This window comes from Onychomys torridus, chromosome 20 (genome assembly GCF_903995425.1).
Source record: "Onychomys torridus chromosome 20, mOncTor1.1, whole genome shotgun sequence".
NCBI classification, from domain to species: Eukaryota; Metazoa; Chordata; class Mammalia; order Rodentia; family Cricetidae; genus Onychomys; species Onychomys torridus.
The window spans coordinates 36,276,396-36,303,958 of NC_050462.1; the positions used below are offsets into that span (position 1 = coordinate 36,276,396).

At 44.6% G+C, this 27,563-nt stretch overlaps 2 protein-coding genes and 1 pseudogene across 2 annotated transcripts; 1 reads left to right on the forward strand and 2 right to left on the reverse strand.

The window, feature by feature from the left end:
• Positions 1–2,970: 2,970 nt before the first annotated feature.
• Positions 2,971–10,644, reverse strand: LOC118570780 (lysozyme C-2-like). The gene is made up of 4 exons (XM_036169396.1): positions 10,434–10,644; positions 7,895–8,059; positions 4,313–4,391; positions 2,971–3,834 (listed from the first exon to the last, which is right to left on the reverse strand). The coding sequence occupies exons 1-4, from the start codon at positions 10,567–10,569 to the stop codon at positions 3,768–3,770; spliced, it is 447 nt and encodes a 148-aa protein (XP_036025289.1). The 5' UTR covers positions 10,570–10,644; the 3' UTR covers positions 2,971–3,767.
• A 2,261-nt stretch (positions 10,645–12,905) lies between these two features.
• Positions 12,906–26,807, reverse strand: LOC118570782 (lysozyme C-2-like). Its single transcript, XM_036169397.1, has 3 exons — positions 26,640–26,807; positions 24,110–24,274; positions 12,906–12,963 (listed from the first exon to the last, which is right to left on the reverse strand). The coding sequence occupies exons 1-3, from the start codon at positions 26,773–26,775 to the stop codon at positions 12,914–12,916; spliced, it is 351 nt and encodes a 116-aa protein (XP_036025290.1). The 5' UTR covers positions 26,776–26,807; the 3' UTR covers positions 12,906–12,913.
• On the forward strand, positions 16,006–17,469 carry LOC118571254 (annotated as a pseudogene).
• Positions 26,808–27,563: the final 756 nt, after the last annotated feature.

Here is a 27,563-nt window from a genome sequence, read left to right on the forward strand (position 1 = left end):
CATGCGCGACGGCCTCAGGCGCACACGGCGCACGCGCAGGGCTGCGCCCGGCCATGCCAAGAGAGATCCGGTCCAGGAGTTGTAGAGTGGTAGAAAATCAATTGAAACTCACCACGCACTTTCCAAAAGCCGTTACTAGGAAAGACAGGTTAAAGCAAACGTTTAAAGAGGAATTCGCCGGGCGGTGGTGGCGCACGCCTTTAATCCCAGCACTCGGGAGCGGAGGCAGGCGGATCTCTGTGAGTTCGAGGCCAGCCTGGGCTACAGCGCAAGATCCAGGGAAGGCGCAAAGCTACACAGAGAAACCCTGTCTCAGAAAAACGGGGGAAAAAAGAAGAAGAAGAACAACAACAACTCAGGGGCTGGACAGGGGGCTGGACAGGTGGCTCAGCGGTTAAGAGCACTGGCTGCTCTTCTGGGGATCCTCTGCTGGTGTGCAAGCGTACATGCAGGCAGAACGCTGTGTATATAACAACTAAATGCATCTTAAAAAAAAAAAAGAACTCAGAAAATAGAAGCTCAGGAAACAATAAAACACAACCTGCGAAATGTAACTCATAGACAAAAGAACCTATCACATGCGTGGAACAAGTTTGATGCTACAAGAGAATGCTCTAATAAATCATTAGGGGGAAATTATATTATGAAATAAAAATGTGATTGCACTAAGAACACATTTACTAGGAGAGCTAAGAGATGTTCTCCGTGGACGTGAGGACACGGGACGTGAGGACAATGGGAGTGTAGCTGTTGTGGGGGGGAAACAGAACACACTGCAATAGGCATACCAATTCGGTCAGGTAAGAGAGCCAAGATGCTAATTGTCTGTGCTTTAAGAATCCAACTCAGAAATTAAAACACAAATATAATAAAAAAAAAGCGGGGGGGGGGGATCCAACTCAGACAACAGGCATCAGAGTCTCGGAACAGGAGGTTTTAAAACTCTTCATGGATCTCCTGGCTAATACCTATGTCTGTTCCTTTAATAAGCATTCTGATTCTTCTATCTATCGGCCCCTCTCTTATCTACCTGCTGATCCAATTAATCTAGAATACTGTTCAACAGGCTGCTTGGACGCTTGCATATAATTGTAGCGCACAGCTGTTCTGTCTTGACCCTGAATCACTGCCCCAGAGATGTAGCAGGTAACTGTTTTACCTACCTATGACTTCGAAGTACCTGCCTGCCCCTGGGGCATGGCTCGGTGCTACCCTTGAGACCTGAGACACAGGTAGGCCACTCTTTGCTCTCTCTGGTGGGACTTGGATGCTGGGACAATCTCAGGAGGAAGAACAGTGTGAGACCCTGCGACAGTTCCTCTGTTCTGTCTTGTGAGCTTTCCCTTCTTAATAAATCACTTTGCCCTTTAAGCAGACTCCGTGGATTTCTTGCTTTATCTGGCACCCAACCTGGAGCATAAACTGACTACCCTGAGATTAAGGGTCTCATGCTCTACCCACTGAGCTAGCTGGGCCTCCCAGAACAGGTGCTTCTGGCACTGGGCAGAACAGCACAGCTGTATGACGCCGTGGCATCCTGGGCCAGGGATCAAAGCTGAGCACTAGACACATCACCCGCCCACCTAACCAACTGCGTGGGTGGGTAGTGGCATTGAAGGCACTGGCTGGTTCTTTACTTGTAAAACAATTCCGTGTGGCTGCTGCCAACTACATCTTTTGAAATAACTGCTCCTTCCCACCGATGCCACCATTTTGTACATAGCCGCCTTTGTGGGCACATGCATGCAGCCTGCCCCACAGCACCTCCAGCCTCAGAGCTATCTGCAGGAGTCCCAGGCAGTGAATTCTGCAAACTAAACTAAGAAATACTGTCACCGGATCCCTCAGATACTGGGAAGGTGAGAATGATGCCTGATTTGGCCCTAAGTGATTAGGAAGTGGGTAGTCTACACAGTGGATACCCTGGAAATGGTGAGAACTCATGTACTGGGTGGAAGGGAGCAGATAGGGGTCTTCACACATAAGAAAGAGAACACAGAAATTCTCTGAGCATCAACTGATTGCTTCTGGCATTAAAAAAATCTGTTTGTTTTGTTTTTGATTTTTGAGACCTGGTTTCTCTGATCTGGTTTCTCTAACTGTCCCGAACATGTTTAGTAGATGAGGTTAGGCTGTAACTCACAGAGATCCACCAGCCTCTGCCTCCCAAATGCTGAGATTAAAGACATGCGCCATCAATGCCACCTGACTGCTTCTGGCATTAAAGCTTGATGTTTTCAGATCATGGTTAATGGTGAGTAAGTGCATCAAGGGACAGAGAATAGCCAGTGAATAAATACACCAAAAATAAATGTAAAGTCGGTAGGGGATCCAGTCCAGAGCATTCCCACACTGAGAAAAGAAATCACAATCCTAGAGCCAGCCAAGGGCCTGAGAAGCAGGAGTGTGTGGAGGATGAGGCTGGCCTAGAGCAGACTCTAAAGTAAGGAGTGGATCACTTTGTCAAGGGCCTGTTAGGGACAAGAGAGATTGGTCAGCTTGGTTTTGAATTTTACCCCAGAAATATCAAGGTGGTAATGTGTGGAGGAGGATGTAGGCACAGGCTATGTGTAGGTGAGGATGTAGGCACAGACTATGAGTAGATGAGGATTACAAAATGGTACGTGTAGGTGAGTGTGTAAGCAATGGTTATGAATAGGTGAAGATGTAGGTCCTGGCTAAGTATAGGTGAGGACACAGACCCTATTAAGAATGCCATAAGCCGGGGCAGTGGTGGCACATACCTTTAATTCCAGCACTTGGGAGGCAGAGGCAGGCGGATCTCTATGAGTTCAAGGCCAGCCTGGGCTACAGAGCGAGATCCAGGAAAGGAGCAAAGCTACACAGAGAAACCCTGTCTCAAAAAACCAAAAAAAAAAAAAAAAGCCATAATGATTTTTTTTAACAATATATAAACAATTTCCCCACAGAGACAGCATATGAGAGTAAACAAAGACAATCATTGTGCATTGAAATCATTTAATGGCTGTTTGTAGTTTTTCACAGTGCACTTAGTTTTGCTGATACAAGCTCATCTGTCTTAGAGTTAGTTGATATGCATGGAGCTACTTTAAGAAAGTTAAGGGCTAGCATAGAGACTAATCTGCCCTCAGTACCTCATGATCAGCTAGAGGCCTGGGAACATTCTCTCAAGGGTTAAAACAGATTAACACATGAGTTGAGAATTTACTTTCAAGGAGTATAAATGGGCCAGCACTAAGAAAATACTTTTTTGATAGGACACACATTTCATGACAAGTTTCTGAGGTGCAGCAGTCTATTCACTCAGAGTTCTGGTCCCTTAAAAACCCACCTTGCCCCACACAGTGGCTCTTCTTTACTGTCTGGGTGCTGAGCCCACACAAGGCCTGGGAGCTCACACAGATGCCATCTTACCCAAGATCTCCTGTCTCCTTACATATCTGCTGTATATCTATCCAACAGTGGGGAGATGAAGATCAGTTCCAATGACACTTGATGTGAATGACTTCATAGGTGAAGAGCTGATGTAGAGATGTGTGTGACACCCAAGGCTAGAACACTGTCACCAGCATCTGCTGCCTTGGCTAACGGAAAATGGAGGCTTTCCATAAAACAGTGAGCACGTTAGTCAGCATTAAGCCTCTTAGGAGACAGTCTCCATGGTGCTCCTGTTTCTGATAAAAGCCTGCTTGTCTGAGGGGGAAACTGAGGAAGTGTGACCTTTCCCATAACTACTTCTATAGCGAGAAAGAGACAGAGTGAGCTGAGGTGGAGGCACACGGCGGTTACAATCTACAGTTGCGAAGGTACTGGGTGAGATCTCGGCCTTGACAGTGGTTTCTCCAGGCCACCCTGTGGAGGAGAGTGAGACAGGAGGGAAATGGTTAAAATTGTCTCATCTGTCACACAGTTGCTCAAACTTGTGAGGGGAAATAGTGTAACAGTGACGCTAATGAACACTGTGTTCTGGGCCAAGATCTAGTGTGAAACCCAGGCTATAGCTGCACCCAGAACCTGCTGTGGACTGGTGGAGCTGCGTCTACATGGCTGTTTGATCCTCTCCAAACCCTGGGCAGAGCACAGGATGGTCAATGTCACTGTGACATCACGGGCACAGAACAGTTAACTGATGATACAAATAGTCTGGGGGCCTGAAAAGGAAGCAGTCATGTGTGGGAATTCTCACAATCTGGAGAAATTCTCTGAACCTAATGATGGAGAGAAAGGCCCTAGCTGTACCCACAGTGTTCAGAATAACACTTGGGCCTTAGAAAGCCTCACCACACATATCAACAGAACCAGCAGTTCCCCCTGCAGAGTTCCGATATACCATGCTCCGATGCCTTGTGGATCCCTCACAACCCTCTTTGCACATTGCATGGCTTGAGTGATGTCATCCTGGAGCAAAGCTGAAAGACAGGCGTGAGGAAGGACAAGGACTGTTAGAGAAGCCATTTTCAGTTCAGATCCAGCCGGCTTTCTTCTGTGATGCTGAGAAGTGCATACAAGAAATGTTTTCCAAGTGTCCCTGCATCTGTGGTTACTGGAGACAGCCTCTCTTGATTCCATGCAGGTGATGTGGTGTAAGTCATTTTATTTCTTATTTATAAAGTCCCTGGGGGTTTGGGATGTACTTGAGTGTAGAGTGTTCTTAGGATTCCAGCACTGATAAAAAGTAAAGAACACACTGAAGTCACGAGGGGTCACTGGAGGCTGTGGGACTCTCAGCTACCATGAGGGAGGTTCCTCTTTGTTCTCACACTAGAAAATAGAACACACCCGAATTGTCACCTGGGTCTACCAGTGGAATTTATCCTAAAGAGAAACAGGGGCTGGACAGATGGCTCAGTGGCTAAGGTTGCTGGCTGTTCTTCCAGAGAACTTGATTCTAAACACCCACATGGCAGCTCTCAACTGTCTGTATCTCCAGTTCTAGGAGATGAAGCCCTTTCTTGACTCAATAAGTAGCAGCCCCAAACACCCACACAAATAAAGATAAATGAATACTTTTAGGAAGAAAATACTGCACAAGCCTTGTGGGAATAAAGTTCTAGCAATTTATAACCAGTAAAATGGAAGCAGACATGTGCTTTAAGAGTCGAGACTTGGGGCTGGAGAGACGGCTCAGTGTCAAGAGCATCGGCTCCTCTTCCAGAATCCTGAGTTCACTTCCCAGATTCCATTTGGTGGCTCACAGCCATCTATGGTAAGATGTGGCGCCCCCTTCTGGCCTGCAGGCAAACACGCAGGCAGAACACTGTGTACACAATAAATAAACCTTTAAAAATAAAGAATCAGTACTTGAGAGTGGTGTTTTCAACATACGAAGTATTGTTACTGCAATTTTATTCACTCTGCAAAGTGAGAATTCTGGTCATTATGTGTTGCTATGTATGTAGGTTTTAGTAGTCAAAAACTTGTGTAAAAATGTAAAGTCCTCTTTTTTTTTTTTTTTTTAGTTTTTTGTGACAGGGTTTCTCCATGTAGTTTTAGTGCCTGTCCTGGATCTCGCTCATGTAGACCAGGCTGGCTTCAAACTCACAGAGATCCACCTGGCTCTGCCTCCCGAGTGCTGGGATTAAAGGCGTGCGCCACCACAGTCTATACATGTTCTTGTGTGAGTACCTATGTGCATGGTGTAATTTAACTGGACCTACAGCATAGATTTACAGTCTAGTAGAGTGTTATCCAAGGATTTACGGCTATATCAACTCTCTGAGCACTCAAATTGGGGATGATGTTCCTCTTTGCTTGTAGTTTCTAATACCTGTCAATGACTTGTAGATGAGTGTACAAAACGCTTTTAAAGATAGGCTAAGTAGGCTACAAAGAATGCTCCACAATCTCTTTTCTCTGGAAAATTTTCACAACCAAATTTAATAAATTGGGAATCAGTAGTTCACTGTTTAGAGTGCTTGACTAAAAATGTAGCAAGTCTTGGGTTCAGTTCCCACACTGGAAAAACAGAACAACATTGATCAATTTAATGCATGCATTAAAAATTATATATTACTCCCATCATGGCATGTGTTCAAGTTCTACCATCCCAGGCTGCAATCCTGATATAAACCTGGTTAGTTTGTTTCTTATTAAAAATAAGTTTCATCTTAAAAAATCCATGTTATTTTGTTAGGTGAGATAATGTCTGTGGAATATTTCTTCACACTGTGTGAATATATGTCACTGTGATTGGTTTAATAAAGAAGCTGGCTGGCCAATAGCTAGACAGGATAAATGTTAGGTGGGAGAACCAGACTAAGGATACTGGGAAGAAGAAGGGAAGAGTCAGAGGAGTGGCCAGCCAGACACAGAAAGGAAACAGGAGGTGCAAGATGAAAGAGAGGTACTGCCACATGGCAGAATGTAGATTTATAGAAAGGGTTGATTTAAGTTGTAAGAGTAAAGTGGTAACAAGCCTGAGCAACTTACTGATTGAGCATTTATAATTAATATTAAATCTCTGTGCATTTATTGTAGAGCTGGCGGTCCCAACAGAAACTATGCCTACAAATGTCCATCTAAGATTAGATTTATTGAACATATATACTAAAGAGTTTGCCGGGTGGTGGTGGCTCACACCTTTAATCCCAGCACTCGGGAGGCAGAGCCAGGTGAATCTCGGTGAGTTTGAGGCCAGCCTGGGCTACCAAGTGAGTTCCAGGAATGGTGCAAAGCTACACAGAGAAACCCTGTCTCAAAAAACCAAAAAAAAAAGAGTTTATAAACAAAATTTGATATTAGTAATTTACCCTAAAATATCTCTTAATGTCAAGTGTACATTAATATATACACATAGAAGCCAGTTGGACGAAATGCCAGTGACTTGGTGGTACCCTGTCATATGATCTTTGTTATAGAAATGTCTTCATTTGTAAATGTTAGAAAAAAATCTTTATAATCAAATTCATTCAATTAAAAATGACTCTACAACAGTATTCCTAACAACCCAGAAGTAAACTGATAGAATGGAAATCTTCAGGACAAATCACCAATAAGGCCAACTACAATTAACTAGCACATTATTCCAGAAACTTTAATTTATTTTAAAAATTTATTTATTTATTTATTTATCTATCTATCTATCTATCTATTTATTTAGTTTAGTTAGTTAGTTTGAGACAAAGTCTCTCTGTGTAGCCCTGCCTGTCCTAGGATCTTGTTCTATAGACCAGGCTGGTCTTGAATCAGAGATCTATCTGCCTCCACCTCTAAAGGGCTGGGATTAAAGTGTATCATCACTACACAGTCAAAGATTTGTTTGTTTTTATTTTATGTGAATGATTGTTTGCCTGCACATATGTCTAGGCATGACATGCATTCCTTGAGCCCACACAGGCCAGGAAAGGTTGCCAGATCCCCTGGAAAACTGAATTTATAGATAGTTGTAAGCTGCCATGTGGCTGCTGAGAACAGAAACCAGGGCCTCTGCAAGAGCATCATGTGCCCTTAACCACTGAGACATCTAACCAAGTCCCAGAAACCCTGGAACTGGCTTACAGATGAGCCTATGCTGGTTGACCAGTGAGCCCCATGATCTGCCTGTCTCAGACTTCCCAGACCTGGTCCTACAAATGCATGTCACCAAACTCAGCTTTTATGTGGGTGCTGAGGCACTGGGGACTCTTCTGTCTGAACTACCAGGCCAGCCTCTGTTTGTTTTGTTTATTCATTCAGTGATTTTGGAGGTGGAACCAAGACCCTCTGATTGGTAGGCAGGGCATTTTATCGCCAAGCTATGCCCTAAGCTTAATGTCTTCCTTGGCTAATGTTGATGTGAATAACTTCCTAACAGTCCAGACAGTCTCCCCAGGTTCCTGATGCTTCATTCAGTGATGTCTCCTGCACAGAATCTCTGCTCTTGTGCATGAAAGCAGGGGCTTGTTTGCTATCCCTCTAACCCGCCTTGTCTTACCACTGCAGGGGATCCCACAGGCATTCACTGCATTTGGGGTTTTGTCATCATTACACCAGTATCGGCTATTGATCTGAAATATCCCATAGTCGGTGCTTTGGTCCCCATGGTTGTAGTTTGTAGTCTCTGTGTTAAAGCTACTCCCATGCTGAGCCAAACACACCCCTAAAAAGAAAAAGGAATATTCATCAATAAGCAGCAACAGCAAATGATTAATATTGGAAACCAAAATTAGTTCTTTGAGCTGGCTGTATTTACAGGTATAAGTGCAACCATATCATTAAATTATAAAATATACTACCACTAGTTAAGGCTGGGTCTGGCTGTGTTGCTCAGTGTAGTCTCTAGTCTCAAGTGATTCTCCTGCCTCTTCCTTTCAAGTAGGTGGAATTGATGTACCCAGTCAGCAATTGAGTTTTCAATTGTTCCCAAGAGAATCCCTTTGATTACAACCAAGAATAAACAAGATTTGGTATTCAACAGTTTAAATCAAGTGCTAGGTACTTCCTTTTCCTTTGGAAGCATCCATGTGGTAAGAAACGTTTCTTTCTCTCCCCACCATGGCAAGTGCCTCTCCCCTCAAGAGGTGTCCTCTGAAAAGGGGCCATTCATCTGGAAAAAATGTCACTTAGCCAGATGTGTTCATGGCTCCCATCGGACCAGATATTGTGAACTCTGCTCACATCAACTTGTGCAAAACCAACAGGCAGCCCTATGCTGTCGGGAATTACCAGTTATCAGACCAGCACTTGTGGGAAATTGGCAGAGACATAGACCAAACTCCCAGAGTTGGTGGGATCTACCTTTCTGGCCAAGATGTCTTTAGAAATATGTGTTGAGAGTTCCTACATTTTCACCAACCAAAACCTTGGCCTTTTGCACCACAGAATGAACATCACCTCAAAGCAAAATGCCCTCTGCTCAGCCTTGGCCGACTGCCTCAGTCTGCCCACCTTGGGTGAGGTCTAAAGGTCATTGTATTGAAGAAGTTTCTGAACTGCCTTAGGTGGTTGGAGACAGGGTTGAAGGTTACAAGAAGACCAAGGAGGCTGCTTTGAGTCCTAAGGAACATAAGGCCTGGGGTGACATCCCCAAGGTCTCTGTCTCTCTGCAAATGAGAGCTGGCAAGGGCAAATCAAGAATCTGGAAAATGGCCTCCAAAGGGAGTCACGCCATTAGGAGGTGTGGTCTTGTTGTAGGAAGTGTGTCACTGTGGGGGCAGGCTTTGAGGTCTCTTTTTCTGAAGTGTCCCTCAGGGGGATAGCCAGTCGACTTCCTGTTGTCTGCAAGATGTAGGATTTTCAGTGACAGCAGCATGTCTGCCTGCACGCCTCCATGTTCCCTGTCATGATGAGAGTGGACTGAATCTCTGAAACTGTAATCAATCCACCCTCAATTACATGTTTTCATTATAGGAATTGCCATGGTCATGGTGTCTATTCACAGAGTTAGTAACCCTAACCAAGATGGAGGTCCTCTGAAACTTTATTACACTTAGATTATACTTACTCTTCAGGGAAGCAGTTTACTCCTAAATGCCAACAACTCACTAGAAACTTTGGTTACAAATGTCCAAACCTCCCATGTGTTCACCAGGAGCAGCTTTCAAATGTCCAGCTTGCTCACATTGAACAGTAATATCATGGATGTTTCTGAAGGTCTTGATGATACCACTGCCTTCCTGGTAGATGATATAGGTTCCCCTGATTGGATATGATGTTGTCTCTGTTAGAGTTATAATTGCTATGAGGAGACACCATGACCATGGCAACTCTTATAAAGAAAACATTTAATTGAGAGTGGATCTCGTACAGTTCAGTCCATTATCATCATGGTGGGGACCATGGCAGCGTGCAGGCAGACTTGGTGCTGGAGGAGGAGCTGAGAGTCCTACATCTTGCAGGCAACAGGAAATCGACTGAGACACTCACTGGATGGTATCCTGAGTACGGGATATCTCAAAGCTCAAGCCCACAGTGAAACAGTCCCTCCAACGAGGCCATACAGCCTCCAACAAACACACTACATATTAGTGATGCTCCCTATGAGATGACGGAGGCCAACTGATTCAAACTGCCACAACCTCATTTCAGCAGCACGTAGGGGAAATTAAGATAATGTTGACCTGCATACATATTCAAAAGGTTTGAAAGTTTTTCTCTCTAAAGGTCCATACCACGGTCAGAGAAAGGAAGACAGATCCCAGTCACTCCAGGTCTCAGAACTCAAGTTCTGAGTGAGTGAGGCCTCTCATCTTTTCTCACCCAGTGTGGGCTATGGAGCCAGAAGCAACTGGAAAGCCTAGTGACTCTCCACGAACACCTCAGGTCCTGTTGCCTTAGCCTGGGAAGATGTCCCCTCCCATGTCCTCACCCCAGTATCTCTGATGAAAAAGACAAACACCGATGTTTTAATCAAACTAGTCCAACACACAGGAATCATGAAGGCTTACTGACTCCAGCTCCCTCTCTGCTCATTGATTGCTTCCATGTACCTGTTCTGCAGAGGGTGATTACCTGGAGGGGTCAAGGAGACTTACAGTTTGTCATGTTGATTCCCATGTAGCCATCCATTGCATTTCTTCTCAGAGTTCTGACCAAATCACAGCGTTTATAGACCTTGGCCTGGACAGGGACAGAAAGCAAGAGGAGCCCCAGGGTGAGGAGAGCCTTCATGTTGACCTGGAAGCTGGATCCGCTGTAGGCTGACTGCAGAAGGCAAGCCTGCTATTTAAGCATCCTCCAAGTTCCTCCTTTTGCTAGCAGCTGTGGCCTCTAATCTTTGAGCTGTGTGCCAAGGAGGAAGTCCCTGCAGTTCTGATTTCTGCATTTGTCCTTTTTTCGCAAGTTTGATGAGCGATGTTCTGGTGGACCAGCGGGAAGTGCACAGTACTTATTTTAAAGCGCTTAAAGATGTGGACCATTAAGAATGGAGAGGTAGTTCTCTTTCTGAAAGGGGCTTTTTCTTCCATTTTATTTTAAAGTTAAACAACTAAAAGAAAATAAAAGGCACAACTAATTTTTACAGTTAAAACCAGCAAGTACTTTTCACCCACACTGCTTCATATCAAATTGTTCTGTGTGCACCCACCATTTTGCATTGATTTTTACTTGAATCACTTCATGTGTATTTCCCCCAAGCAGACCTGCTGCATGTCCTTGTTCTCTAGAAGGCTGGGTCCCACGGTATCACACTGCTTAGCCAGTTTCTCCTCTAGAATGTCTCCATTGCTACTGTTCTATTTGTATTTCTATTATTGGTGAGACTCCTGTGGACATCATTCCTAGCTACTTTACACCATGCCTTGCCTCTCCTCTCCATGTTAAAACATAAAGGGTTACCATAAAACAATAGGACTTCAAAACTAAAACACAGGAACCAAACACATAAGTCTAACTACATGCAACCTTTAAAAGTATCTCAGGAGGCCAGGGGTACTTTTCAAATAAAGTTTTCATTTGCTGATACAGAGGAGACAACAAACGGAATGTATTTCGATGTTTAATTATGATTTTTATTTCATGAGTACAGGCCTTTTGCTTGCATGTATGTTTGTGTGCCCCATGTGTGCCTGACTGTAGGGAGGCCGGGAAAGGGTGTGAGATCCCAGGAATGGAGTTACGGTTGTGAGCTACCATGTGGTGCTGGGCAGCTGTGTCCTCTGGAAGAGCAGCCAGTGCTCTGACCTGTCTGGCCATCTCTTTAGGCTCTCCGTGGTGTCTTGAGACAGGATTCACTCTGAAGCCCAGGCTATCCCGGAGTTCATTTTGTATTCCACGCTAGCCTTGAATTCCTGACCATTTTCCCCTCTCATCATCACAGGCCCTGGGATTAGCGGTGTCAGCCCACAAGGTTCTCACTGTCAACCAGGGCTTCTTCCTGCAGGACACAGTTTTCTCCCAGGCAGGAGCTAGTAGGAATCCTCACTGGGATAAACCCCTAAAGCAAGAGAAGATGTCCAGTGATGCCAGTGTTTAGACTCATGGTAGAAATGTCAGACCTGCTCAACTCCAGCTGGTTGGTGTCTCTTTGCCCTGAGAGCAGAAAATTGGCCGTTCAGGCCCTTAGACCTTAAGGTTTCATACAGCCAACCGAAGATCACCAGACACTAGCCGAAATAACAAAACAGAAGAGAAGGGACCAAGAGGATATCGAACAATAAAAAGTGAGATAGGATCAGCATGAATGCCCCCAGAGAGACCAGAGCGCAGGAGGACTAGGGATAAATGACTAGAGAACGTGTTTACATTGTTGCTTTTCTGTTGCTTTGATGTACCGTGGCCAAGAGAACCTATAAAACAGAGTTAAATGCGGCTTACTTGTCCAGAGGGTTAGAATCCATGACAGCAGAGCAAAGCCACGAGGGCAGGTGGCTGAGCAGCCGCTGAGGGCTCAATCTCAATCCACAAGGAGGAGGCAGAAAGCACTCCCTTGAAGTGGTGTGGGTGCAAATCAGACCCCAAGGAACACACTTCCTTCAGCAAGGCCACACCTCTCAGTTCTCCTTCCCCTCCCCCACAACAATCACCCACTGGGGAGCAAGTATCCAAATGTCAGAGTCTAAGCGAGGACATTTCATTAAAACCACCACTGTGTTCATAAAGGAGATCACCTCTGCTAAAAGCACTGAGGTTAACTGTGTATCCCTCTTCTATCGGGGCCCCAGAGCAATGGGGAAAGGCCTCCCCTGGACAGCAGGTGACTGCACAGAGCATTGGTCAAGCATGGACTGCCCTTGGCAAGTGACAGCCTCAAGAGGAAGCCTCCTGCCTCTGAAGGACAGCTTCATCATGGCAGTAATCACCATATGAACATCTCACGTACAACCATAAAAGAGTAAAAGCTCATCTGAAGTCTCTCTGAATGTTTTTCTTAAAAAAACAAAAACAAAAACAAAAACAAAAGCCCCGAGGTGTTGGAGAGATGACATAGTGGAAATAAACAGCGACTGCTCTTCCAGAGGACTCAGGTTCAATTCTCAGCACCTACCTGCAGCTCATAACCATCTCAACTCCAGTTCTAGGGGATCCATTGCTTTCTCCTGGATCCTGGTGCCACAAGGCATGCTCCTGATGCACAGAGAGATAGGAAAGAAAAATATTTTTTATTTTCTGTGTGTGTGTGTGTGTGTGTGTGTGTGTGTATGGACACATGGATCTGTGGGCTGTGTTGCGTGTTGCTCATGCGAACGTCAGACTTGCAGGAATCTATTTTTTATCCATCATGCGCACCTTGGGTTTGAACTCAGATCGCCAGACTTGGAATGAGCCATCTTGCTCACTCCTCCCTGTTTTCTGACTTGGAGTTCTTAAGATTCCCGGAAGCTCTTAGGTTGGGAACTGCTGGTAGTTTTAAAAGAATGTCATCACCTTGCCACTCAGAGGAATGCAGAGTTCACCAGCCAGTGCTGAGTCAGAATAGAGAGTAAGTGTTGAGTGCATTCTTGGGTAGCAAACCACCTGCAAGGCATTGTTTGTCTAGTTCTGGGGGTTAGATCAGGGGATGGAAACCACAGCTGGTCCACCCAACCCCACATGCATTAGGACTTTCCCTGCCTGTTTTCCCACGTGAGAGTTTAATTCATGAATCCAGCACAGTAAGAGATTAGCAACTGGCGAAGGCAGGATTATCATTGAATTCTGTAAAACTAAACTAAGAAATACTGTCACCAGATTCCTCAGATACTGCCAAGGTGAGAATGATTCCCATCTATTTTGCATGTATGAATGAAAATGTGGCCACAATATGCTTGTTTTTTGACTGGTTTTGAATGCCTGGGATTATGTGTTCTATATGTCTTCCTAACAGCTCAGCGATGTTCACAACTAGCTACTTGGGCTCAGATTTTGTAATGACAGAAAAATGTTATTTTTATGCTGTTCTGCCACCATTAAGAGCACCAAGTTGTCTGCCATCACCGAATAACACGTGGGCAGGTGCCATTTTGACTAAAGTTAAAGAGAGGTCACATGACTTCACCGCTATCTTTAGTGAGGGCGACCACATGAACTGGCCAAACCAAGGAGATGTTAGGTCTCTCGTGTATTTTTCTGTATGATAATTCCTGTCCTGTAATAAAAGCAAGGTTTATAAAAGAGTTTAAAACAATGCTCGGTTAATGAGGCATTAAAGCTGCACCACCATGCATTCAAGTACAGGAATGTACCTTGCTGAACAGCCAGATTTTATAGTGTAAGAGTAAACCTCTCAATAAAGATTTTAAAAACACTGAATTGTTTGCAATGTTCAAACTTGGTTTTGCCTTATGATAATGCCTCAGGACCACAGCTGAACAAAAGAGGCTGAAATATTCCTTCTAACCTTCTTGATTTTACCAACATTCATAAGCTGTAACTAATTGGGAAAATTGTATGTCCAGATTTAGCTCATTAGTTAAACAACATTTGTATAATTCAGATATACCTAACAGATAATGATACACTGGTCCTCAAATTCTTCAGTGATCTGAGAATATGATATTTTACTAAAAACAAAGACATGCCAGCTCCTAGCATTATCCTGTACCTCCTCCAAGGAACATGGAAGAATTTCTACCTGGAAGCTTGCTTTAAATGTGAGAAAGCCAGCCATGCAGCAGGAAGCAGCTTTGCGCCTTGAACTAGTGCCGAGACTCTGCCCAGGCTGGACAACAGGATCCTGGTAGATCAATTGCTCCACTTTGCCAAGTTAAGGTAGGACACTGTCCCCAAATTCCCACCCCACAGGAAACTGTCAAATCTTCTGGGGTTGGCAGCTGAAGAAGATAGGTCCTGTCTCTGGGACTTCTGTCCCCTTAACAACTATAGAGAAACCTAGGACTGCCTAGGTAACTGGAAAGCTGTCTCACTTCCTACTTATCCTTCTCACATCTGATGGCATTTGATGACGAGGGTACTTATAAACTGCCAGAGCACTGACTGCAAACAGTTTTCTGAAGGTTCTTAAATTTCTATGGATTTTCTTGGTCCCTGCTTTTAGAGACAGGTTAGCATTAGAGGGGGTATGGAAGCCTGCAAGCATGTTCAACTCTGTTCCTCTCCCATTCCTCTGTTTCCCCTCCCTCCTCTTTCACTCACTCAACCACTTCTGTTCAGTAAATTTCCTCTGGTTATAGTCTGTTGTTGTTGTTTTTTTGTTTTTGTTGTTCTTTTTGTTTGTTTGTTTTTTGTTTTCGAGACAGGGTTTCTCTGTGTAGCTTTGGGCCTTTCCTGGAATTCACTCGGTAGACCAGGCTGGCCTCGAACTCACAGAGATCCGCCTGCCTCTGCCTCCTGAGTGCTGGGATTAAAGGCGTGTACCACCACCGCCCGGCTGGTTATAGTCTTAAAAGTGTGTTTCATTGGGCTGAAACCAGGCCCTAGGAAAATGTTAATACCTTTTTAACACAAAGCCATAGCCTTTTGCTATGACACCAAGATGTAAATCTGTTCCAGCTATCTTACAGACACCTGCATGTTCCTGAAAAAGAGTCCTGCTACTATATCAAGGAATATGACACGGTGGATCAGTCCCTAGACAGGTCCACCCCTCCTGCCAAACTTGTGCCAAGGCCAACCCACAGGGGCCCTTCCTGATATGCCAGCCCCTGCATGAGTTCTGAGGGTACCAACTGGGTTGAGTACTGACAGGTTGATTTCACCCACATGGTCATTTTAAACTCTGTGGTGATATTTTAATTGTCCTGAAATGTGATTTTATTTGTATGTTAAGAAATAAAGTTTGCCTGGAGATCAGAGGTCACATAGTGAGCCATAAACAGAGTCAGGCGGTGGTAGCCCACACCCTTGATCCATTCATGTGGCAGGCAGAGTCTCTGTGTGGTCAAGGACACAGCCAAGTGTGGTGACACCAGCCTTTAATCCCAGTACCAACCATAGAGACCTGGAGGTCTGCATAGACAGGCAGTGATGAGGAAGTGATGTGGCTGGACTTAGAGCCAATGAGAAGGCAGAACAGAAGAGCAATAAAAGCGCAGGTTAGAAGATGTTCTCACCCAGAGTCGCCTCGGTTTCCTGCTTCAACAGTGCTTGAACGGAACCCGGCACTCCCCTTCCGACCCCAGGCAGCTTACAACCTAGTCATTCTGCCGCTCCAGTGTCACCACCGAGCCTTGCCCTGCCACTGCCATGACCACCACATCTCCCTCGCAAGTGTGCCAGAAATACCACCAGGACTCAGAGGCTGCCATCAACCGCCAGAACAACCTGGAACTGTATGCCTCCTATGCCTGTCTATGTCTTGCTACTTCGACCGGGATGATGTAGCTCTGAGGAACTTCGCCAAATGCTTTCTCCACCAATCTCATGAGGAAAGGGAGCATGCTGAGAAACTGATGAAGCTACAGAACCCACGAGGCGGCCGAATCTTCCTGCAAGATGTCAAGAAACCAGACCATGATGACTGGGAGAATGGGCTGAATGCAATGGAGTGCGCCCTGCACTTGGAGAAGAGTGTGAATCGGTCACTACTGGACCCGCACAAACTGGCTACGGACAAAAATGGCCCCCTCTTGTGTGACTTCATTGAGACCCATTACCTGAATGAGCAGGTGAAATCCATCAAAGAGCTGAGTGACCACGTGACGAACCTCTGCAAGATGGGAGCCCCGGAAGCTGGCCTGGAGGAATATCTCTTTGGCAAGGACACAGTGATGAGGGCTAAGCTGACTTCCCCAAAGCCACAAGTGATGTTACTGGTCACTGAGGCCGCATGCATGTCGGGCTGCCTTTATCTTTTCTATAAGTTGCACCAAAACATCCACTTAAGTTCCTTAATTTGTACTGTTTCTTCAAATAAAGAATTTTGGTACCAAAAACCAACCAACCAAACAAACAAAAAACCAAAAAACCACAGGTTACACAGGAAGAAGCTCTCTCTGGGGAAGTGACGGCGGCGAGGTGGTAAGATAAGGCAGACATGGCTCTTCGCTAGTTCTCTGATCTCTTTGGCTATTACCCTTGTATTTATCTCTGTGTTTCTTATTTAATGAGACTGTTTAGAAATTCATCTACAAAGCTCTGTTATCTCTTAATTCTTATTGACACCTTTACAAGATGGTTGTACTCCCCACCTCCAGGAAAACAGCAGAGGTGACGGATCAGGTATTTCCAAACACATCCTCCCCTGATTTGGCATGCCATTTCCCCAAGCTCCTGGAACATGAGTGCTGGTACCACCTCTCCAGACTTAATAGCATATCTATTCTTTCATCTGACTCATTCACCCAGGCCCCTTCTGTACAACCAGGGCACATCTTCATTTCATTCCATAGGGCTGTTGTTAATAATATATTTTTTCTCCCAGTGCCTTGCCTTCTCTTCCTCCTCAAGAAACAGGTGCCTGAGGTCTCCAGGGTGGCAGTTAACCAAATCCTACTCCCCCCACACCTCCTGCTGAGTGGGACCCCCACCTACTCCTGACTCCCCTCCCCACATCATCCCATGTCTGCAGGAAGTGGCCAGACTTGATCTGGTGCCCATATACCCAAGGAATCTGGCGTGTTTAGGTGGAAGCCCCATCTTGGCCCCACCTCTCTCTGTCCCCAGATACTACCCCTGAGAAAGCCCACCCAGTAGCAGCTCAACCTCTAGAGGGTACTTAAGGTCTGGCCCACAGACTTCCCCTTGTGGTTCCCCTTGTTTTCTGGGACCACCCGGGAATGTATTCCTCAGATTAACCCTGGACTTATTAATTTGGCTTGATATGATTTACTACATCAGTGGAAAGGCTTAATATCAGGGTACAGAAACTTTTCATCCATGTCCTATGCCCAGACTCTGGATTGAGGGAAGAACTAGGCACACATCACCCATGCCCTCACAGCAGCTGTAGGAAGTTCATCATTCTGACTGGAACACAATTCATGGGTGTGGTGAGATCTATGGACAGAGTTGCAGCATTTATGGGAGACAATCCCAAGAATAATCCTGTGAGGGAGGTCCCACCCAAGCCTTAGATTATAAACTGGAGCTAGCCAATTTACAGACTTTGAGAGAGTGGGACAGGATGGGAACCAAACCATGTGCTGGGAAGTCTAGAAGCAAGAGGAGGCCGAGGAAGATGTTTAAAGCAGTGCAGGGGTGTCTGGGAAGTAAATGGAGTTGGAGAACCCAGGACCAGAAAGTGATGATTCCAATTGCAATGGAACTTAGAATCTAATTATAGGATAATGGTTACTATTCATGAATATTAAACTGCAAGTCTGGGCTATAGAATGTTCACCTAGTGTGCACAAAGCCTCAGATTGGGTCCCCAGCCCCCATCAAACCAGGGATGGTGAGTCTCAGCACTCAAGAGTCAGAGGCAGGAGGACCAGAGTTCCAGGTCATCCTTGGATGTGTCTCAGCTGCCTGAGACCCTGCGTCCCTCTGCCTTCTCCCTTTAAAACTTGGGGCTGGGATGACAGCTCAGCAGGTAAAGTGTTTTCTGTGCAAACATGAAGGACCAAACTTCTCCCAGAACCCATGCACAATGCCATGTGGTATGGTAGCCTGCCTGGAATCCCAGCACATAGGATGTGGAGACAGGCCATCCCTAGAGCAAACTGACTAGCCAGACAAACCAAAATAGTGATTTTTGTGTTTCTGAGCCCACAGCTTAAGTTAAGGTTGCTTGCATTAATTAACATGCATGGGTGGGTGTTGCTCACTTGAGCAATTGCAATTACCAATGGCTACACCACTGGGGAATGCAACTCCTCTCTTCCTTTCCCCTCCCCAGCAGCCTTTAACTGCCTATTGCTCCTCTGGGACAGGTGGGGCTTCACACACGCCTCCCTCACCCAGAATGAAATGCTAATGGGCCCAGTCTTGAGCAAGAAGATCCTGCAGCTGAGAATGTATGGGAGCAGCAGCCATGTTGTGTCCAGAAGGCAGAATTTCCTAGCTCCCATCCCCTTCCCATCCTCTTTATAGTACATACACTTCCCAATGCTTTGGGGAACCCAACTATCTCACCTGCAATACTACATGGTCTGGAGTTAGACCCTGATATGGCTATTAATTGAATCGATATTAAATGCCTTGGATATGCTCAAAACAAGGATGAATTAAGAGAGTAAGACTCCCAATGAGTTGCCATAAATAGTTCTTTCAAAGATGGAGGGACATCTGTAGTGGATAGCCATCCCAGCATTGGCCTGGAAGTTCCAACCCCCATTGAGGCTTCTGTAATGATCACGCCCACAAGGCAGGGCGGAGGAGGAAGCGGAAGACCAAGGATCGGGAAGAGGTCACTCTCTTGGTTCTGGGACCCTGGACGCTGGAGGTAGACCGAGCAGAGTTCTCCAGAGAACACCGCCGGACTGCGCTATACCTTTGCCAGACCCTGCAACCTACCCCTTCATTTGTAAGTTACCCCACAAAATAAATCTCCCTTTTAACTACGTGGAGTGGCCTTAATAATTTCACCAATAGACATCCTGCATGGATCTACAACAGGGAGACAAATTTTCCTTCTTAAAGGGAAAACATGTCTTGTGAGTCTGTACACTCTGCACAGGCTACGGCTTGAGTGACCTCTTTCGAGGGAAGCTGGAAGACAGGATGGGAACAACAGGAGCTGCCCCAGAATTGTCCAGATTTAGCCAGCATTGTTCTGCTAGGCCCAGGTTCCATTCTAAACACATCACAGCTTACACCCTGAAGTCCCGGGGGATCTGGTGCCCTCTTCTGGCTTTTCAGGGCACTGATGCATGTGGTGACACGTGGAGGGAAAATATCCACATACATGAAACAAAATGGAAAAACAAAAACAAAGTGCTGTAGTTGTGGGAGCTGAACATAAAGAATTTTAAAATAAAAATAAAATATTTTAATAGAAATATTTAATAATAAAATACGATGTTTCTAGTGCCCATTAAACTGCCTCAAAAGAACAGTACAGATTGAGAGAGGGAGAGGGACAAATAGAGAGGAAGTGACGGCATCAAATGCTAGAACAACACACGGGGATCTGGCTGTCGCTGTAGCAATGTCTTCATGTCTACATGAAGTGTGTAGATGAGGGAGTAAAAGCAATGGCTTCGTGCAGGTGAGGATATAGACACATGCTATGTGCAGGTGAGGATATAGGCACGTGCTATGTGCAGGTGAGGATATAGGCACGTGCCATGTGCAGGTGAGGATATAGGCACGTGCCATGTGCAGGTGAGGATATAGGCACGTGCCATGTGCAGGTGAGGATATAGGCACGTGCCATGTGCAGGTGAGGATATAGGCACGTGCCATGTGCAGGTGAGGATATAGGCACGTGCTATGTGCAGGTGAGGATATAGGCACGTGCTATGTGCAGGTGAGGATATAGGCACATGCCTTGTGCAGGTGAGGATATAGGCACGTGCCATGTGCAGGTGAGGATATAGGCACGTGCCATGTGCAGGTGAGGATATAGGCACGTGCCATGTGCAGGTGAGGATATAGGCACGTGCCATGTGCAGGTGAGGATATAGGCACGTGCTATGTGCAGGTGAGGATATAGGCACGTGCCATGTGCAGGTGAGGATATAGGCACGTGCCATGTGCAGGTGAGGATATAGGCACGTGCCATGTGCAGGTGAGGATATAGGCACGTGCCATGTGCAGGTGAGGATATAGGCACGTGCTATGTGCAGGTGAGGATATAGGCACATGCCTTGTGCAGGTGAGGATATAGGCACATGCCATGCGTAGATGAGGATGTAGGTGCTGGTTAAGCTTAGGTGAAGGATAGAGACCCTATCAACAGTGGCATGTTGTTTTTCCCAATATATAAACAATTTCTCCCAGAACACCATACGAGAATAAACACACACAAGTTGTGCATTGAAATCATTTAATGGAAATTTGTAGCTTTTCACAGTGCACTTAGTTTTGCTGATACAAGCTCATCTGTCTCAGAGTTGGTTGATATGTATGAAGCTACTTTAAGAAAGTTAAGAGTTAGCACAGTCACTAATCTGTCCTGAATACTTCATGCTCAGCTAGAGGCCTTGGAATATTCTCTCAAGGGTTAACACAGACTGACACATGAGTTGAGAATTTACTTTTTTTGTGTGTTTTGTTTTTTGAGACAGGGTTTCTCTGTGTAGCTTAGCGCCTGTCCTGGATCTCGCTCTGTAGACCAGGCTGGCCTCGAACTCACAAAGATCCACCTGGCTCTGCCTCCCAAGTGCTGGGATTAAAGGTGTGTGCCACCACTGCCTGGCAGAGAATTTACTTTTTTATGCAGTATAAAAAGGCCTGCTCTAAGAAAATATTTCCTGTGGGATGTCCTGTATGTTGTGAATATATGTTGCTATGATTGATTGATAAATAAAACATTGATTGTCCAGTAGCCAGGCAGGAAGTATAGGTGGGACTATTGGAGAGAAAAATTGGGGAAAGAGGAAGGTGGAGTGGAGGAGATGCTGCCACTTGCCAGGATGAGGAGTAAGATGTAAAGTGCAGATAAGCCATGAGCCATAGTATAGATTGGTAGAAATGGGTTAATTTAAGATGTAAGAACTAAATAACAAAAAGCCTACCACAGCCATATAGTTTGTAAACAATATAAGTTCCTGCGTGTTTACTCAGTTGGGTCTGAGCAGCTGCAGAACTGGCAAGTGAGAGAGATTTGTCCTGACCGTGGGCCAGACAGGACTGGAGAAAACTTTGGCTATGGTCACACATTTCATGACAAGTTTCTGAGTTGAGAAGTCTCACTCTGTCCACTCAGAATCCTGTTCTAACCTTAAATCCTTAAAAACCCACCTTGCCCCACACAGTGCCTGTTCTTAATTGTCTGGGTGCTGAGCCCACACAAGGCCTGGTAGCTCAAACAGATGCCATCTTACCCAAGATCTCCTGTCTCCTTACATATCTGCTGTATGTCTATCCAACAGTGGGGAGATGAAGATCAGTTCCAATGACACTTAATGTGAATGACATCATAGGTGAAGAGCTGATGTACAGTAACTATATCAGGAATCTGTGTAAGTATAATTTAATTTGTATAAAAATGTAAAATCTGTATGTGTTGTAATGTGAGTATATTTTTGCATGATATAACTTTACTAGACCTTCAGCATAGATTTACAGCATAGAAGAATATATTCCAAAGGTCTCCAGTTACATCAACTCTCTGAGACCTCACATTGGGAGTGATGTTCCTCTTTGCTTGTAGTTTCTAATACCTGTCAATGACTGTAGATGAGTGTACAAAACACTTTTAAAGATAGTCTAAGTAGGCTACAAAGAATGCTCTACAATCTTTTTTTCTCCCCTCTGGAAAATATTCACAACCAAATTTAACAGAGTAGGAATTAATAGTGAACTGATAAGAGTGCTTGACTAAAATGTAGCAAGTGTTGGGTTCAGTTCCCACACTGGAAAAACAGAACAACATTGATCAATTTAATGCATGCATTAAAAATTATGTATTACTCCCATCATGGCATGTGTTCAAGTTCTACCATCCCAGGCTGCAATCCTGATATTGAACCTTGTTTGTTTCTTGTTTAAAATGAGTTTCATCTTAAATACATAAATCTATGTTATTTTGTTAGGTGAGATAATGTCTGTGGAATACTCCTTCACACTGTGTGAATATATGTCACTGTGATTGGTTTAATAAAGAAGCTGGCTGGCCAATAGCTAGACAGGATAAATGTTAGGTGGGAGAACCAGACTAAGGATACTGGGAAGAAGAAGGGAAGAGTCAGAGGAGTTGCCAGCCAGACACAGAGAGTAAACAGGAGGTGCAAGATGAAAGAGAGGTAATGCCACATGGCAGAATGTACATTTGTAGAAAGGGTTGATTTAAGTTGTAAGAGTAAAGTGGTAACAAGCCTGAGCAACTTACTGATTGAGCATTTATAATTAATATTAAATCTCTGTGCATTTATTGTAGAGCTGGTGGTCCCAACAGAAACTATGCCTACAAATGTCCATCTAAGATTAGATTTATTGAACATATATACTAAACAGTTACAAACCAAATTTAATACTAGTAATTCTCAACACATACAGTACATCAATACATATACATAGAAGGCAGGAAGACAAAATGCTAGTTACTTAGTGGTACCCTGTCATGTGGTATTTATTATAGTAATATCTTCATTTGTTTTTCTTTGAAATTATTATTATTATTATTATTATTATTATTATTATTATTATTATTTGGAGCTGAGAATCAAACCCAGGGCCTTGCGTTTGCTAGGGAAATGCTCTACCAATGAGCTAAATCCCCAACCCTATATCTTCATTTGTATATGTTGGAAATCTTTATGATAAAATTCATTCAGTTAAAAATAACTGTACAACAATATTCTTAACAATCCCTATTTAAATGGCTAGAATGGAAATCTTCAGAACAAATTACCAATAAGGCCACATATAATTAGCTAGTAGATTATTCCAGAAACTTTCTTTCATTTTTGTTATATTTATTTATTAATTTTTTTCTTATTTGAGACAAAGTTTTTATGGGTATCCCTGACTGTCTTGGGATCTTGCTATGTAGGCCAGGCTGCTCTTGAACTTGGAGAGCTGTCTGCCTCTGCCTCTGGATTGCTGAGATTAAAAGTGTGTATCATCACTGCCTAGTCAAAGATCTCTTTATTTTCATTATATGTATATGACTGTTTGTCTGCATGTATCTCTGGTCATTACATGCATACCTGGAACCCACAGAGGCCAAGAAAGAATGCAAGATTCCCTGGAAGTGGAGTTATAGATGATTAGAAGTGGCCATGTGGCTGCTGGGAACCGAAACCAGGGGCTCTGCAAGAGCATCATCTGCTCTTAACTACTGAGCCATTTCTCCACCTTCCAGAAACACTGGAACTGGCTTACAGATTATTTATTCTCTTCTGATTGGCCAGTGAGCCCTATGGATCTTCCTGTCTCAGACTCCCCAGAGCTGGTCCTACAAATGCATGTCACCAAACTCAGATTTTATGTGGGTGTTGAGGGAGACTCTTCTGTTGAGCTCTCTGATTATATTGATTGTTCATTCATTGATTTTGGAGGTGGAACCAAGGCCCTCTGATTGGTAGGCAGGGCATTCTGTCGCCAAGCTATGCCCTATGCTTAATGTCTTCCTTGGCTAATGTTGATGTGAATAACTTCCTAACAGTCCAGACAGTCTCCCCAGGTTCCTGATGCTTCATTCAGTGATGTCTCCTGCACAGATTCTCTGCTCTTGTGCATGAAAGCAGGGGCTTGTTTGCTATCCCTCTAACCCGCCTTGTCTTACCACTGCAGGGGATCCCACAGGCATTCACAGCTCTTGGGGTTTTGTCATCATTACACCAGTATCGGCTATTGATCTGAAATATCCCATAGTCGGTGCTTTGGTCCCCATGGTTGTAGTTTGTAGTCTGTGTGTTAAAGCTACTCCCATGCTGAGCCAAACACACCCCTAAAAAGAAAAAGAATATTCATCAATAAGCAGCAACAGCAAATGATTAATATTGGAAACCAAAATTAGTTCTTTGAGCTGGCTGTATTAACCATATCATTAAATTATAAAATATACTACCACTAGTTAAGGCTGGGTCTGGCTGTGTTGCTCAGTGTAGTCTCTAGTCTCAAGTGATTCTCCTGCCTCTTCCTTTCAAGTAGGTGGAATTGATGTACCCAGTCAGCAATTGAGTTTTCAGTTGTTCCCAAGAGAATCCCTTTGATTACAACCAAGAATAAACAAGATTTGGTATTCAACAGTTTAAATCAAGTGCTAGGTACTTCCTTTTCCTTTGGAAGCATCCATGTGGTAAGAAACGTTTCTTTCTCTCCCCACCATGGCAAGTGCCTCTCCCCTCAAGAGGTGTCCTCTGAAAAGGGGCCATTCATCTGGAAAAAAATGTCACTTAGCCAGATGTGTTCATGGCTCCCATCGGACCAGATACTGTGAACTCTGGTCACATCAACTTGTGCAAAACCAACAGGCAGCCCTATGCTGTCGGGAATTACCAGTTATCAGACCAGCGCCTTGTGGGGTATTGGCAGGGACATAGACCAAACTCCCAGAGTTGGTGGGATCCACCTTTCTGGCCAGGATGTCTTTAGAAATATGTGTTGAGAGTTCCTACATTTTCACCAACCAAAACCGTGGCCTTTTGCACCACAGAATGAACATCACCTCAAAGCAAAATGCCCTCTGCTCGGCCTTGGCTGACTGCCTCAGTCTGCCCACCTTAGGTGAGGTCTAAAGGTCATTGTATTGAAGAAGTTTCTGAACTGCCTTAGGTGGTTGGAGACAGGGTTGAAGGTTACAAGAGGACTAAGGAGGCTACTTTGAGTCTTAAGGAACATAAGGCCTGGGGTGACATCCCCAAGGTCTCTGTCTCTCTGCAAATGAGAGCTGGCAAGGGCAAATCAAGAATCTGATATGTGTGGTGGTTTGAAAGAAAATGGCCTCCAAAGGGAGTCACGCCATTAGGAGGTGTGGTCTTGTTGTAGGAAGTGTGTCACTGTGGGGGCAGGCTTTGAGGTCTCTTTTTCTGAAGTGTCCCTCAGTGTGACAGCCAGTCGACTTCCTGTTGTCTGCAAGATGTAGGATTTTCAGTGACAGCAGCATGTCTGCCTGCACGCCGCCATGTTCCCTGTCATGATGAGAGTGGACTGAACCTCTGAAACTATAATCAATCCACCCTCAATTACATGTTTTCGTTATAGGAATTGCCATGGTCATGGTGTCTATTCACAGAGATAGTAACTCTAACTGAGACATCATATCCAACCAGGGGAACCTATATCATCTACCATAAAGGCAGTGGTATCATCAAGACCTTCAAAGCATCCCTGGTATTACTGTTCAATGTGAGCAAGATTGACATTTGAAAGCTGCTCCTGGTGGGCATGTGGGAGGTTTGGACATTTGTAACCAAAGTTTCTGGTAAGTTGTTGGCACTTAAGAATAAGGCTGCTTCCCTCAAGAGTAAGCATAATTTTCCCAGAAGTGGCAAACATTTCAGAGGACCCCTGTCTTAGTTAGGGTTCTATTGTTGTGAAGAGACACCATGATGATGGCCACAGTTATAAAGAAAACATTTAATTGGTGTGGCTCACAGTTTCAGAGGCTCAGTCCATTATTATGGCAGGCAGACATGGTACTGGAGGAGTACCTGACAGTCCTACATCTTGCAGACAACAGGAAATCGACTTGAGACGTTTACTGGACAGAGTATAGGATTTCTCAATACCCAAGCTCACAGTGACATAGTTCCTCCAACAAGGCCAAAGCACCTCCAACAAAGTCACACCACCTAATAGTGACGCTCCCTATGAGATTACAGAGGCCAATTGAATTCAAACCACCACAATCTTATTTCAGCAACAACTAGGGGAAATGGGATTCCTCTGCCCTGCATAGGAAGTTCAAAAGGTGTGAAAGTTTTTCTCTCTAAAGGTCCATACCACGGTCAGAGAAAGGAAGACAGATCCCAGTCACTCCAGGTCTCAGAACTCAGGTTCTGAGTGAGTGAGGCCTCCCATCTTCTCTCACCCACTGTGGGCTATGGAGTCTGAAGCAACTGGAAAGCCTAGTGACTCTCCACGAACACCTCAGGTCCTGTTGCCTTAGCCTGGGAAGATGTCCCCTCCCATGTCCTCACCCCAGTATTTCTGATGAAAAAGACAAACACCGATGTTTTAATCAAACTAGTCCAACACACAGGAATCATGAAAGCTTATTGACCTCAGCTCCCTCTCGGCTCACTGATTGCTTCCTTGTTCCTGTTCTGCAGAGTGTGATTATCTGGAGGTGTAAAGAACAAGAGACTTACAGTTTGCCAGGGTGATTCCCCTGTAGCCGTCCATTCCATGGTTTTTCAGAGTTCTGGCAAACTCACAGCGTTCATAGACCTTGGCCTGGACAGGGACAGAAAGCAGGAGGAGCCCCAGGGTGAGGAGAGCCTTCATGTTGATCTAGTTCTGGATCAGCTGCAGGCTGAGTAGAGAAAGCAAGCCTGCTATTTAAGCATCCTCCAAGTTCCTCCTTTCTCTGGCAGCTGTGTGCCAAGGAGGAAGTCCCTGCAGTTCTGATTTCTGCATTTGTCCTTCTTTTTTTCGCAAGTTTGATGAGCGATGTTCTGATGGTCCAGCGGGAAGTGCACAGTACTTTTTTTTTTTTTTTTTTTTTTGCCAGAGCTGAGGATCGAACCCGGGGCCTTGTGCTTGTTAGGCAAGTGCTCTACCACTGAGCTAAATCCCCAACCCCAGTACTTATTTTAAAGTGCTTAAATTTGTGGCTTGTTAAGAATGGGGATGTAGCTGTTTCTAAAAGAGGATTTTTCTTCCATTTAATAATGAAGTTTAACAACCAAAAGGAAAAAAAAAAACACAATTAATATTTACAGTTAAACCCAGCAAGTACTTTTCACCCACACTACTTCATATCAAATTGTTCTGTGTGCACCCACCATTTTGCATTGATTTTTACTTGAATCACTTCATGTGTATTTCCCCCAAGCAGACCTGCTGCATGTCCTTGTTCTCTAGAAGGCTGGGTCCCACGGTATCACACTGCTTAGCCAGTTTCTCCTCTAGAATGTCTTCATTGCTACTGTTCTATTTGTATTTCTATTATTGGTGAGACTCCTGTGGACATCATTCCTAGCTCCTTTACACCATGCCTTGCTTCTCCTCTCCATGTTAAAACATAAAGGGTTACCATAAAACAATAGGACTTCAAAACTAAAATGGAACCA

What these genes read in the sequence shown, in the direction of transcription:
- LOC118570780 (XM_036169396.1), bottom strand. Translation starts at nt 10,569, where the DNA reads ATGAAGGCTCTCCTCACCCTGGGGCTCCTCTTGCTTTCTGTCCCTGTC. An exon ending in GGGAATCAACATGACAAACT is followed by an intron (nt 8,060 to 10,433) that starts GTAAGTCTCCTT and finishes TTTTCTTTTTAG; the next exon opens with GGGTGTGTTTGGCTCAGCAT. An exon ending in CCACAAGGCATCGGAGCATG is followed by an intron (nt 3,835 to 4,312) that starts GTATATCGGAAC and finishes TCTCCTCCACAG; the next exon opens with GGTGGCCTGGAGAAACCACT.
- LOC118570782 (XM_036169397.1), bottom strand. Translation starts at nt 26,775, where the DNA reads ATGAAGGCTCTCCTCACCCTGGGGCTCCTCCTGCTTTCTGTCCCTGTC. An exon ending in GGGAATCACCCTGGCAAACT is followed by an intron (nt 24,275 to 26,639) that starts GTAAGTCTCTTG and finishes TTTTCTTTTTAG; the next exon opens with GGGTGTGTTTGGCTCAGCAT. An exon ending in CTGTGGGATCCCCTGCAGTG is followed by an intron (nt 12,964 to 24,109) that starts GTAAGACAAGGC and finishes TCTGTGCATCAG; the next exon opens with GAGCATGCCTTGTGGCACCA.